Below are 12,294 nucleotides of genomic sequence, written 5' to 3'. Positions count from 1 at the left end.
TAACTGCCAAGACAACACTTTTTGCTCAAGAAGGTCCTGAGCTGCAAAACACAGGGGAAATACACTGAGAAAGCTTGATGCCTACTGGCGCAGCTCTTCCATCTCTTCCCCAGGCATCCCCTAGTGGCTGCTCTTTTTTTCCCCCCAGGCAGAGCACAAACACAGTGCCACCCCCTTCCTTGCCTTGCAATGATACAGAGGCATTTCTTGCTTTGGGGAAAATAGCAGGGGTCAGTTCACCTCAGGGCTAGGGACCAGCCTCATTTCAGGAAAGCCACTTTCTTCACCAGGGTATCACTCTTGCCACATAATAGAAAAGGAGTTGGGTTAGCAGGACTTTGAGTCAGTCCTGGCATGGCTATGTTCACTTTGTGAAGGTCACTTTTCACACTCGCCTGGCCATACCAGCAGGTAAGCCCTGGGTAGGTGTAACTGTAGGAAAGGCAGGCAGTAGATCTGCATTTCTCAAAGCAGAGCAAACAAGCAGCAGCTCTACTGGAAGCATGGGGTTGCCATGATGCCTGCCAGGCAGACACCCTCAGAAATCAAATCCAACTTGATTACAAGCCCCACAGCTGGAATGAAAGGTGGGGAAGTGCTAAGCTTGGTGGTCCTTTTGCCATAGAATTAATGAGAATGGCCATAAGCATCTAATGCTGCTAGGAGGGACCATTCCCAAACTCCAGCCTTCCCTCAGTGACTGCCCACCTGGCTTTCCACTGCTATGGCAAAGACATGGTAGGTGGCAGAACCATGTCCACCACCTTTACCTCTTGTACCTGCCCAGGCACATGCCTAAAGCGTGGGCTTTGGAAAGGGAGCGGTGAAATGAAATACAGAAGAGAAAGCACAGCACAAATTCTGTAAATACCAAGTAGGCTTTTTTCTGGAAAACATCTGTGTCTCATGATGATACATTTGCTTTTATGTTTTCTTAGGCCATCACAAAGAGAGGCAACATTATGATCATGTCTCATAAACCCATTCCTATTGTTTACTAGGTAATCAGTTAATAACATGAGAAGTACATTCCCAACAAGGAGGATGGCTCATTCGATTCAGAACTACAGCCTGCAAACCTTCCTAATCTACAAAATCCAATAGCCTCTTACTGACTTGTTAGTCATCATGATGCATTGGCTACCATCAGCAATCCTGTGCAAGATGTGCCCTGCATCCATTGGAAGGACAACAGCAGGATTTAGGGAGTTGTGTTGGGATTTCTTGGCTGTTAGAATTTCTCCTAATACTGTAAGCAAAAACATAACATTGATGAAAGAACAAGTAGCAGGATCCCAGCTATATGCCATAAACACTGCAAATGGAACCCCAGATGGGCTCTTGGGAGGTATCAGGTCTAGTTTTTCACCATTCCATACGGTGGAATGCTGGAGCAGTGGAAGCTGATGGCTTCTTTTACAAGCAATTAGATCCATCAGAAAACCCAGTGAATAGTCTCTGCCTCCCTTGTTAGCAAGTCGTCTATGTTTCCAACTAGCCACTCAGCAGTGAAACTCAATGCCTAGAAGCGTAAAAGGATCGTTTATCTTGAAACTGATAACCCAACCTGAAGGTGCAGGTTTAACCTATTCTCTGTGTTGTTTTGTTGGGGTTGGTTTTTTTTTTTTAAATTTCTCTCAGCTCAGCAGCATTGTTTCTAAGCAACAGGAGAAAGCTGCAGTCCTGCGTGAAGCCATAGCCTAATTTCCCTGGCACACAAACTGAGTGGCAGAGGCAAGAAAGGAACAGCAGCAACACCAAGAGGGAATTCCTCCTCATAGACACCTGAAGTCAGAGAGGCTCCAAACTCAGATCCTGAGGCCTATTCCAAGAGTTGACACAGGTAGTGCATGATTTCTTGTGTACATGTATGAGAGAGAGAATAGGGGGACAATATCCAGTAACACAGAGAGCTTACTAGGTATGTCATTACTTTGTGTATTATGGAGCAGAGGAGTGAAGCATGCACTTTGATTTTACAATAAATTGGTGCGCCAGGTGCTGGCTGCTCTCATTGTTGTGTCCTGTCAGGCCAGCTGTTACCTCATCTCTTCCAGCCTGTCCTCTTCCCAGTCCATCCCCTCTTTGTACCACATAGATCTGATTAATACACACACAGCAGGGAGACCAAGCCATGTGCTAAGAAACTCAGAAGTGGTAGCAGGTCAATAGATTGCATTATATCAGAGAATATACATCGCTGTGGTGGGGATGCAAGCAACCTGCAAGCTGACACTCAAGATTGATGCTCATCTTAAATGGGCTCATTCTGCCCATTTCCCATTACCAAACTCCTTACCCTCACTTTCATTACTGTGCATGTTGTCTTCTCTTTCTTGACTAGATTTTTCTCAACTTTTATTGCAATCCTACCTGGGAAATGGTTTTGGCCAGATTTTTGTAGGGGGTCTCCAAGCATCCCATACTCTTTATCTGTGATTCAGATTTGCTCACTGACAGAGATACTTGGTAGGATGCACTTTTCTCTCTCCTAGATCCCCTTGAGCTTATGTTACAGTGACAGCCAGAGTATGGAAAGAAAACATCTGAAGAAAGAGATTCAAAAACTCCTGTAAGTAGTAACTGCCCACAGCTGCCTTCATTGCATTTGAGATGGGCTTGTTTTTATTGCAAAGGGTTATATGACCTAGCTGGATGACAACTGTAAAACCTTAGTCTTCTCTTGCTGGAAAGTATGAACAGACTTCTTTTGAGATGCTCTTCATTTTTTTACATGCAGTCTGCAGCGTGAGACCTGACTGCATATGTCACAGTAGAGATGTCACAGCCCAGAACTTGCTCTGTGTCAGTGGGAGTGACCAGGGAGGTGCAGAGTTCCTCCTTTGCCATGCAGCCAGCACCAGTCTCCTAGTTCATGCAGCAGCATCTCATGCTTTTGGATGCAGGAGTGCCCAGCAGACAACTCCTAGGGGATGTAAGCAGTGTCCCCTCTATTCCATACAAGTCCTGTGCCCATCTTCCCTAGGACTGCTTGCATGGCTCAGTAGTACTTAGTCTGAGGAAAGATTGCAGAATCAGGCCTCCCCTGAATGAGAAGAACAAGCAGCAGTAAAGCATCTTTTTCAGTCTCTTGGCTGTACAAAGAAGTCCTTCTGTAGTCCCCAGACTTTAAATACTTGATTCATATTTGTACCTCTTCCTGTATTTTGGAGCCTTTGGGGAAGACAGCGGTGTGGTTTGAGGGAAGCTAAGATTAGCAGTGATGCAGAAAACTAATAGCTTTCCTACTTAGGAGGTGTCTGTGAGAAATCCTGCAGCAGATCCCTAGCCCTGAATCATAGCAAATTTGCACTAGCTTTAGAGTCATCTATGACATTTCTTATGCACTGGATTGCTTAGAACCAGTTGTAATTTGGAGTTATTTTCTTGCTTTAAGGGGAGATTATGTTGGCATCAGACTACGAGAAAATGAATTTGATCCAAGAGGACAAAGGCAGCCCACCTTTCTAGATGACATGGTAACCACCAGACTTCTTACTTCCTATCCTTTTTAACTGCAGGGCTACTGAGAACTCTGAAGGATGGCTGAATAACCTGTTCCTACAATGATCAATAAAAGCCCATTACTGAAATGAGTATCTAAAGAGATTGGCTGTGAATAGCATCCAGGTGTAATGTATCCAAGACAATTCAAGTTTTTGCTGATTTTTAAGCAAGACAAAGCTCATCCACAGAGGACATTTGATAAAGTTCAAGTCAACTAACCAAAGGGAATTCTTCACAAACTAAAGCTGTCTATGCATAATAAAATGTCTTTCAGCTAAGCTGAGGAAGTCTTCCTGGGTGTGTTTAAAACCCCTCAAACCTCAGCAAGTGTCTTACAACTGGTGAGCTACCCAGTGTAGTTGAGAAATACTGGGCTCCAGCTAACATTTCCCTGCATTTCTCTGGTCTTTCTGTCATCCCTCAGTCAAGCAATTACAGTAAAACAAACACAAAGTTCTTCTGTCTTTCCAGGTCCATTACAACTTAGCCTTCAGTGTTGCTTTGCTGTGGCTAAGTGACTTGGATGCTCAGACTGCACTGACAAAAGAGAAAATGTGAGTATTGCAAAGCTAAGGCCCTGCTGTTGCAGTGGGTTACACCAGTGTGAAAATGGAGTAAAAACAGCAGTGAATCGAGCCCAGCACCAGCCTAATAATATTCTTGTTCAAAACGCCATACAGGAATTTTGCAGCTCGCAACCAATACGTGTATCCCAACCGAATTGAGAGAGAAGCTATGATATTATCTTCATATGCTGGAATATTAATGGTAAGAGAGCAAGAAAGATAGCAATATCTTTTGCTCTATGGCGTCTCTCTAGAAACACTCCCTGTACCCTGGATATCTTTGTTCATTGAAAGCACAGTATACAGACAGTGCAAATATCACAAATCTGTCTCATTTTTATCAGGTAGCCATTAGGTTTTGCTCAGCCTTAGAAAACAAAATAGGCAGTTTCAGTAGGTGGCCCTATGCATGCATATAGGTTACTTATCTTGACTCACCCAAGTGCAAAACAGTGAGCAAGTTTCAGGACCAGATCTCAATAGATTTGTACTAGTAGCATGAAACAATACTAGGAGTTCATATGAAAGCTGTTTCAGAGAACAAAGGAAGGGGATATGAGCTGGATTTCATACATTCACTTTAAAGAATACTACTTCTGAGAGCTGAACCTCTCTCTTTACCTGTCTTCACAGAACAGCATTCCTATTGAAGAGATCTTTGAGATTTACAGCATGAGGCCCACAGCAACACACTGGCAGAGGTCTGCAAATGTGAGTGATTTGTTGTTTTTTCAGCATCTCTAATAGGGGCCTGAGTGAAGATCTCTCTTACCTGTAGTGGCCTGGTCCAGCATGTAGTACATTGGGCTGGCATTCTGGGAATGCGATCCACACATGGATTATTTCTCTTCTCACTCAGAGTAAACACTGTTGAACTATTCCCTTCTCGCATCTGCCATTATGGCTTAGAGCCTTGTGGGTGGCCTTTCAGCATCATAACGAGGCATAAAGCCTCCATGTGCAGTTGTAGTTATCCAGGAGGTACTTCATGCCTGCTGCTAGTCTTGAGGGTGTGTGTCTGTCAAAGCTGCAGAGTGCAGCACATTTCTTAATTGCTTGCAGATCATATTGTGTGTGGGTCTATTATAGCTACTGTTTACTATTTATTCCAGCTGTCCCATACTAATAAAGGAAGGGACTTCATTCTATGGAAAGCAATCACTACTGTTAGACCAGCAGTGTTTGGGGATACGTGGATGATAGCTGGCAGCATCCTACAATAAAAACTCTCATGTATCTCCTTGGTACAGCAGAATATAAGTGTTCAGGTAGCATTCAAGACCACAGGCTAGGCACGACAGTGTGAATTTTATCTGAAGTTAGTGCTTTCCTCTGGGATTGTCATCTGGCTGCCAAAGATGTACTTTGTCTGTGCTCAGTCTTCTTCCCCAGTCCACTCAGGTTTCAAATCAGAAATCATCAGGGCACAATACCTAACCTTTGCTAGCTCCTGGCCTCTGGTGCTGCCTTGCACTGCTTGGCCTCACCGAGGAGACAAAGTTGTTTTGGTGGGCAGTATACCCTGTAAGCAGTTGTGTAAAAAAGTAAAACTCTCCCTGCACAGCCCACCTCTTTGCTACAGTTTTTCTGCCCTCCTCTTTTGTAGGATCCTCTGCAGATCTTCATGGTCTCCTTTACTCATTCTTACTCCACTGTAAGCTGATAAATCTTCCAGCTAAGAAAATGTGCTGTAGGTCTGAGATATGGCATTCGTCAGAGGAACCAGAGATGTCAAATTTGGCTAGAGACCTTTAACCCTGCAAGACAGAGACTTCCTTCCATACTTCCATGGGGTTTTTGTAAGCTATTATATGCTGCTTAGCAGAGTGTGCCGACACTGCAGGTCTTAATCTGGGGTCATGTTTAGGCAGGTTCATACAATCAGTGCTATGTTTACAGAAGCCAACTCTCAGAAGGGCACTCTGACTCTTGCATAGGCATTACATGACACTGTTCAAGGAGATTCAGTATCTACATCCTAGGAATCTTTCCTGGATCCCAGTAAAGGATCAGAGATGGCAACTGTCAGACAGCCTTAAATTCTCCCGTTATTGCAGTGTGAAAAAGAGGAGAAAAAGAACACAGTGCTAAGCCAATTTTTACTTGCAGTGCATTGCAGTCCTATGGAAGGTGGACACACAGATTAAACAGAACAAACCAGCAACTCTGTGACTGCAAGGTCATCTGTGTTACCTGTGCACCTCCAGGGAAAAGATGCTCTAGAGTCTGGAAGTATCCTTGTGCCAAATCATACAATAGTAACAGAAAACTTGCACAAGGTTTTACAATTCAATTATTGCAGAGATAAGAGGTAACATTACCCTGACTTGCAGATTAGATTAGACTATCTGACTTTGGGCAAGTCAATTAATCTCTGTCCTAGTCAATCTGTGGCACGGTCTGGGTCATTATTTGCAGCTAAAAGCCTCCAGAGAGAAGGAGGCTGTGTTTCCTTGGGCACAGTGCTCTGACAACATGGCCTGCCGCGAGCCCATACACCAGAGTTGTTTGGGCCTAGTCAGCTCTCACAACAGGCAGCAGAGTGTGTGCCTCCTGCTTCCCTTCATCTGAGATTTCTGAGAGTGTATTTACATAAGCAAAGGAATCTGCTACTGTTTAAGACCTTCCAGACAAGTCACATCCCCGCTCTTTGGGAGTGAAACCTCCATGTGGAATGATCCAGCAGGTCTTAGGGAGCTTGCAAGACCTGAGCAGTTTTAGACATCAGGACAACTTCTGCATCCCCAGTTCAAATACCCTTCTGTTTATATTGGGCATAAATTGCAGGGTTTACTGCTTTCATGCAAGTTCACACATGGGTGCTGTGTTAGGCGTAAATGGCAGAGTTCAGGCAGCAAGGGCTGCAGTGGTGACCTATATGGGAGGAGACCATGAACTGTGTTGAGACCATGAACTCAACTGTGTTGAGTTGACTGTGCCAGTCAACTCAAACCCATGTAAGCAGCGAAGCATGAGCCAAAACTTCAGCCAGAGGAGCACATGGCACCTCTACTCAAACATATTTAAGAAAGAGCAGCAGCTACTAGGGAAGGAGACATGAGGACACATGTAAGGAGACATGCGGGTTGACTATTAAGAGAGACTTGCTCTTGGAAGGAGGCATCCCCTCCATGCCATGGCCTGCGGGGACAGAAGCACAAAGGAAAAGTAAGAAGTACAGAGAAATGCCAGACAGAAGCCATTCACACATGAGCCCAACCTCCTTTGCTGCCCATCACCTCACAGAAGGAATTGGGGCAGACTGAATGTAACCATGAAAAAAACAAGGGAAGTTGAGACTAGGCAGGGGAGGAAAGGTGCTTACTATATTTAACCTCTAGAGTTTGACCTCTTGATGCTTCCCTCATTACACCACCACTGGGATCAGAAACCTTTGGCAGCATAAGGGCTACTTCTAAAATCCCTGCTCCATCTTTTTAGTCTAAAAAGTCACCCATTGCATGCTAGAATATTGGAATGATGTGCTCCTGGGTTTAGAGGTTTATGAAGGCTTTTTATTGGCGTGCCTCTTTCTGGCTTAAATGCCTGGCTGACCACAGACTTCATGGTTCCTTTCTGGCCTGCACACTGGGCGCGGGACTTTGCCAACCCAAGCAAACAAAGTGCTAGTGCAGGGAAAGCACAGACACTTAAAAGCTCTTTGTCTTCAGTAGCTGACCTTCAGGGAGATGGTTTTGTTCTTCAAAGGGCAGAAGCAGCTTGTTTGGCTCCGTTGTGCTGTTCCCCTGTTGGACCTCTGCTGAAAATTATCCCCAGGCTACCAGAAAAAGAAACTGTGTATTTGGTCCATGCAAAACTGAATACAGCAGACAAATGTAACTAAGCAACCAGATAGATTAAAAAAAAAAGCCTTCAGTAGACAAAAAGGGGATACTTACTCCAGCTTTACTGATCAGATCTCATCTTGGCCCTGCAGAGATTTCACCAGTTAAAACTCTTCAGTCCTATCCTGCCCTGATACTAACACCTATGCTTAGCCCCAGTCTTAAAGTGGTATCCCATTCCCAAACATACCTAAAAGGCTTTCAGCATTGCTGGCATCACACACCTTGCAGAATCTACCCCAAACTTTTTGATGTCTTCTGCCCTTTAGGTCTGAGAGAGACCACCAAAGAAGAGGTACCAGTTCAGTGGTACCAGTGACTCCTAGCTTTGGCCATAGCAATGGTAAACTATTGGCCCCTTCTCCCACCAGCCTACTGCCTAGACTGGTGTGCTATGAGCAATAAAGGGGAAGGAATCTCCTGCTACATAAAGGCATGATGCATTTGGATCCTATAATATCTGTGCCTTTTAAAAAAAAAGTTACATTTTAAACTCAAGTCATTTGCCCCTTTTGCTTTTGCCCCATTAGTAATAGCAAACTAGCTCCAGCCTTCTCTCTTTGAACATAGCAAAAAGCTGAACTATTCACCTCCTCCTCTACCTTACGCTGCACCAAGGAGAGGCAAGAAAAGGGCAGTCCAACTACTCACAACCACACTAAGGAGTAACCCAGCTCCTTGGCCTTTGACATAGTGCTTTACAGAGGAGCATTTCCACAAGTGTGCTCTAATTACCATTAATGTGGAGTGGGGAAGGAGGCTATGCAGGTCTGAGGAGATACAGCCTGCTTCACAAGGGCCTTGCCTGTGTTCAGAGCAAGTTTCTCTAGCAGCATATCTTTAGTCATATAAGTGTAATTGCCCTTTAAAAAAAAGGGGAGGTATTATAATTTTTAATTCATGACTCATGTCACAAGAAAGCATTCTGTATGGCCCAGCTATTTAACGAAAGAGCATTTGTGCTGGAATATGTAGATTTTATTTTCAGTAACACAGACTTTATTGATGTTTCCCAAACAACCATTAAAAGTTGCTGTGGAATTGTAATCAGACTATAATAGATGATTCACATGTAATTCACAGTGTTTCTGGTGCACTATATTTTTTTTTTTACCTGTCATGCATAGCTGTAATATTAATGACAGACTGCCACCCGGTGTCCAGAAAGGGCTAGAGCTACCTCCAGCTCAGTTACATGCATCAGAACAGCCTTGGCTGTAACCTCTCTTAGTTGAATTTTCCCATGTCAGGAGCTAGAAATGCCACTAGATGCCATGTAGGGGCATTTCACAACATGTTAGTTTGAAGGAGGGATCTTCCCCTCTGCTCCCGGGATAAGTGGGTGGATCAGCTCTCCCTCCTTTTGCTGTGAACATTACACTACATATTTTTACTGTCATGCTTCTCATGGGCAGGAATCCTTTTCTCTAGGAATTTCAAACCCAGGATATTTTTAGAAATCTCCATTTTGAGTGCCCATCATAGACTGCAGAGGAGTGATGTTTTCTTGGAAATTTTCCAGCTACTCACACTGTTTCCCATGGTGTTTTGGTTTCGGGGGAGGTTGGGGGGGGGGGTGGGTGTTGGGGGGTAGTGTTTTTTTGGTTTTGATTTATATTCTGATGTTATGCAAGCAGAGACAAAGAAAGAACAGAAACAGTCTTTCTGTTCATCTCGTGTTACTGTGCACTTGCCTAGATCCTGTCCCTAGTGGACTCAGGGATACTCTTCCTTGATGTCATGAGGTAGCAAAGTTACAAAATTTTCTGAAGAGGAAGATAAGCCATTGTTATCAGGATCTCCAAGTTCTATTTCAGCCAACAACACTGCTTAATTTTAATGGGCTTAAGATCATTCCCACTCTATGAGAAAGGAACGGAAAAGCTTTGCTGAATTTGGGAACTAAGGATAATTCATTTTGCAAAGCCCTAATTAGTTTAAGAGGTTAAATCTACTGTTTTCAGTAACAGTAACTCTTGGAGCACAGCTTATGCCTCCTTAAGAGTCCTAGACTCAAAGAGCTGGAATCCAGCCCATCTCAAAATTCAGTTTCTGTGGATCTCAGGTTTGGTTATCTTTTCTCCCCCCCCGGCATTTCCAATCAAAGTAAAATGGTGGAGATTCCTGTTATCCACCATCACTTTTGAAGCTTTGGCTTACATCTCCTTGAAAATCAAGCACTAGCTTTACCAATATATATAGATACTTAAGGAGCCTAAGTCACACCCTAGTGGGATTTAGGATCCAGAAGATTTCTGATTCATGAGAAGGGACATCCTAGCCTGAGATGGATGTAATGGTTGCTATCCCACCTGCCTGCTGCTTCTCAGAGTATCCTACCCCATCGTCCAGACATTTCAGAAGCTGCCATGTGAACAGCTGAGCAGCTGCAGGCTGCCCATCAGGATGTTTTGGCAGACCACAATCCCCAGGCTGCACCAGTACATACAGGGCTATGAAACGCAGCAGTTCAGCTACTGTGTGGACAACTGAAATGTCTGGGCAGCAGGGATGGGCACTTCAAGAAGCTGGGTGGGCCAAGCAGCCAGGACAAAAACTGCCAGCAAAGCTGTGCTCATTTATCCATCGGGACCTCTGAAGCAGTTATCTTACTTTCAGCTGACCACAAAAGAGTATGCCCATTTGGCTTGGCACATAGTTTCTGCAGACATACTAATCTATGAATTGTCCTTCCAGGACCACTGGATTCAACCTTTCAAGCTCTCCCTGCATCCATTTGCCATGCTGACTGCCCCTGAAGCTGCAGAGTGTGCCTGGAAGCAAAGTGAGCACATTTCACCCCAAATCCCACAAGGCCAGGGCAGGGGGACATGGGGCAGCAGCACCTGGCCCAGCAGAGCCACCAAGTTACAGCCTGCTGAGCTCCAACAGCTGCACATGGAAAGGATAGTGTAAACCTTGGTCTGTGCCTATTCTCTTGCAGGGGGGGAGGTACAGGCATTTTTTCATTGTAGCCTAGTCACAGTGTTTAGCTCAGGCTCCTGAGCTCATGACAATTGCAAAAGGAGCATTTTCCTCAAGTTGAGGTAAACAATAAGATTACACATTTCTGATAGGATCAGCCTTCATGTCTCACAATCACTTGTTTGTTCTTAAGCTTGGACTATTACTAGGACTTTTGCAAAGGTCAGTTATGCTACTGGCCAGTGAAGGAGCCACCCCCCCTTCCCTGCTTCTTCTCCAAGTGCAGCAAAACAGAGTAACTCCAGGAGCATTAGGGAATTTGAAGCTAGAACCCCTTACCTCCAACCATGTATTGCAACTGATCCCATGCAGTAGGTCTGTAAACCAGCCTGGTGGCCCCCTGTAACCCCAAGATGATGTGAGGCCCTTTCTCCCTCCCAAGGCATCAAGTACCGAAGAGCGCAGCATATCAAAAGACCAACCCTTGTTCAGCAAGGAGAGCTAAGAAGCACAGCAAGCAACTGGGCTCACTCATCAGAGGAAAGCAACAGGTTGACAAAGTAGGTCTGAAGAATTCATACAAGCCACTAAAACTGTTTTTGCAGCACTACCACTGAATGTCACAGCTAGAGTGGCACCTCAAGCCACCCAGAGCCCACAAAGTCTTTCTTGTCTGCCCTGCTCAGCACTCTTTAGCAGGAGAAGTTTCATAGTAGCACTAATTTATAATATAGTGTCAATGCCAAATTGGACTTTCAGGTCAACTGTATCATACCTTGGCAGGAGATGTCACTCATGAGCTGGAAAGTCAACTCCAGTAGTACTCAACATACACGTGGAAGGCACTCTTCTGGCTAATATCCCTGCAAAACACATTCATGACTATCACTTTCAGGTTAAAAAACAGTTGAAGACTATTTTTTAAAAAATGAACAAAACCGTGACTCCATAAAGAACCCAGTAATGTCAGATTAGCCTAGCATGTACATCAATTAGGCTCTGCCTTTCTATTTGCCCGTGATTTGCTAAAGCCTATTGTTTGCTGCAACTCCACTGAGCAGGAGAGCTAGGAAAACATTCATTGTAGCAGCAGCATTTCACCAAGGGGCTCCCCCACAGCCTTGAGTTCAATGTGCATCACATGTCACACAGCAGGAGGGAAGCTGATCTACCATGCAGTCCCCATCTCTCCTGATGGATTCAGCCCTGCATGCTGTGCTTGTGCTTATTAACATTTGAATCCTGCAGGGAGCTACAGAAGCAAAACAAGGAGTCTCTCCAGAGAAGCCTGGAACAGATTCAAAAGCAAGGAATGCAAAGGAAGCAAAGACATAACAAAGACCCAGACTTCATGTACCTCACTTAGTTGTAGGTGAGCTAACTGATGTCTTCTACCTTAGCTTTGGTAATGCATTTGTGACTTGTGGTTTGGATTGGGTTTTTTTTTGTTT

The 12,294-nt window shown here is 44.5% G+C and overlaps 1 protein-coding gene across 1 annotated transcript; it reads left to right on the top strand.

Moving 5' to 3' along the window:
* The first annotated feature begins 2,522 nt into the window (after positions 1-2,522).
* On the top strand, positions 2,523-12,178 carry C6H2orf80 (chromosome 6 C2orf80 homolog). Its single transcript, XM_076340744.1, has 8 exons — positions 2,523-2,572; positions 3,398-3,479; positions 3,979-4,061; positions 4,188-4,275; positions 4,707-4,784; positions 10,616-10,733; positions 11,309-11,403; positions 12,092-12,178. The coding sequence occupies exons 1-8, from the start codon at positions 2,532-2,534 to the stop codon at positions 12,176-12,178; spliced, it is 672 nt and encodes a 223-aa protein (XP_076196859.1). The 5' UTR covers positions 2,523-2,531.
* The last annotated feature ends 116 nt before the right edge of the window (positions 12,179-12,294 follow it).

The sequence above is a fragment of the Aptenodytes patagonicus genome, chromosome 6 (assembly GCF_965638725.1).
Source record: "Aptenodytes patagonicus chromosome 6, bAptPat1.pri.cur, whole genome shotgun sequence".
NCBI classification, from domain to species: Eukaryota; Metazoa; Chordata; class Aves; order Sphenisciformes; family Spheniscidae; genus Aptenodytes; species Aptenodytes patagonicus.
Note: the sequence above shows the minus strand (reverse complement) of the source record. Positions and strands in the feature narration are given on the sequence as shown.

Coding starts and splice junctions, on each gene's coding strand:
- C6H2orf80 (XM_076340744.1), top strand. CDS start 2,532: ATGGAAAGAAAACATCTGAAGAAAGAGATTCAAAAACTCCT. Junction 4,785..10,615: donor ACTGGCAGAGGTCTGCAAAT/GTGAGTGATTTG, acceptor TTGTCCTTCCAG/GACCACTGGATTCAACCTTT. Junction 11,404..12,091: donor GAAAGCAACAGGTTGACAAA/GTAGGTCTGAAG, acceptor TGAATCCTGCAG/GGAGCTACAGAAGCAAAACA.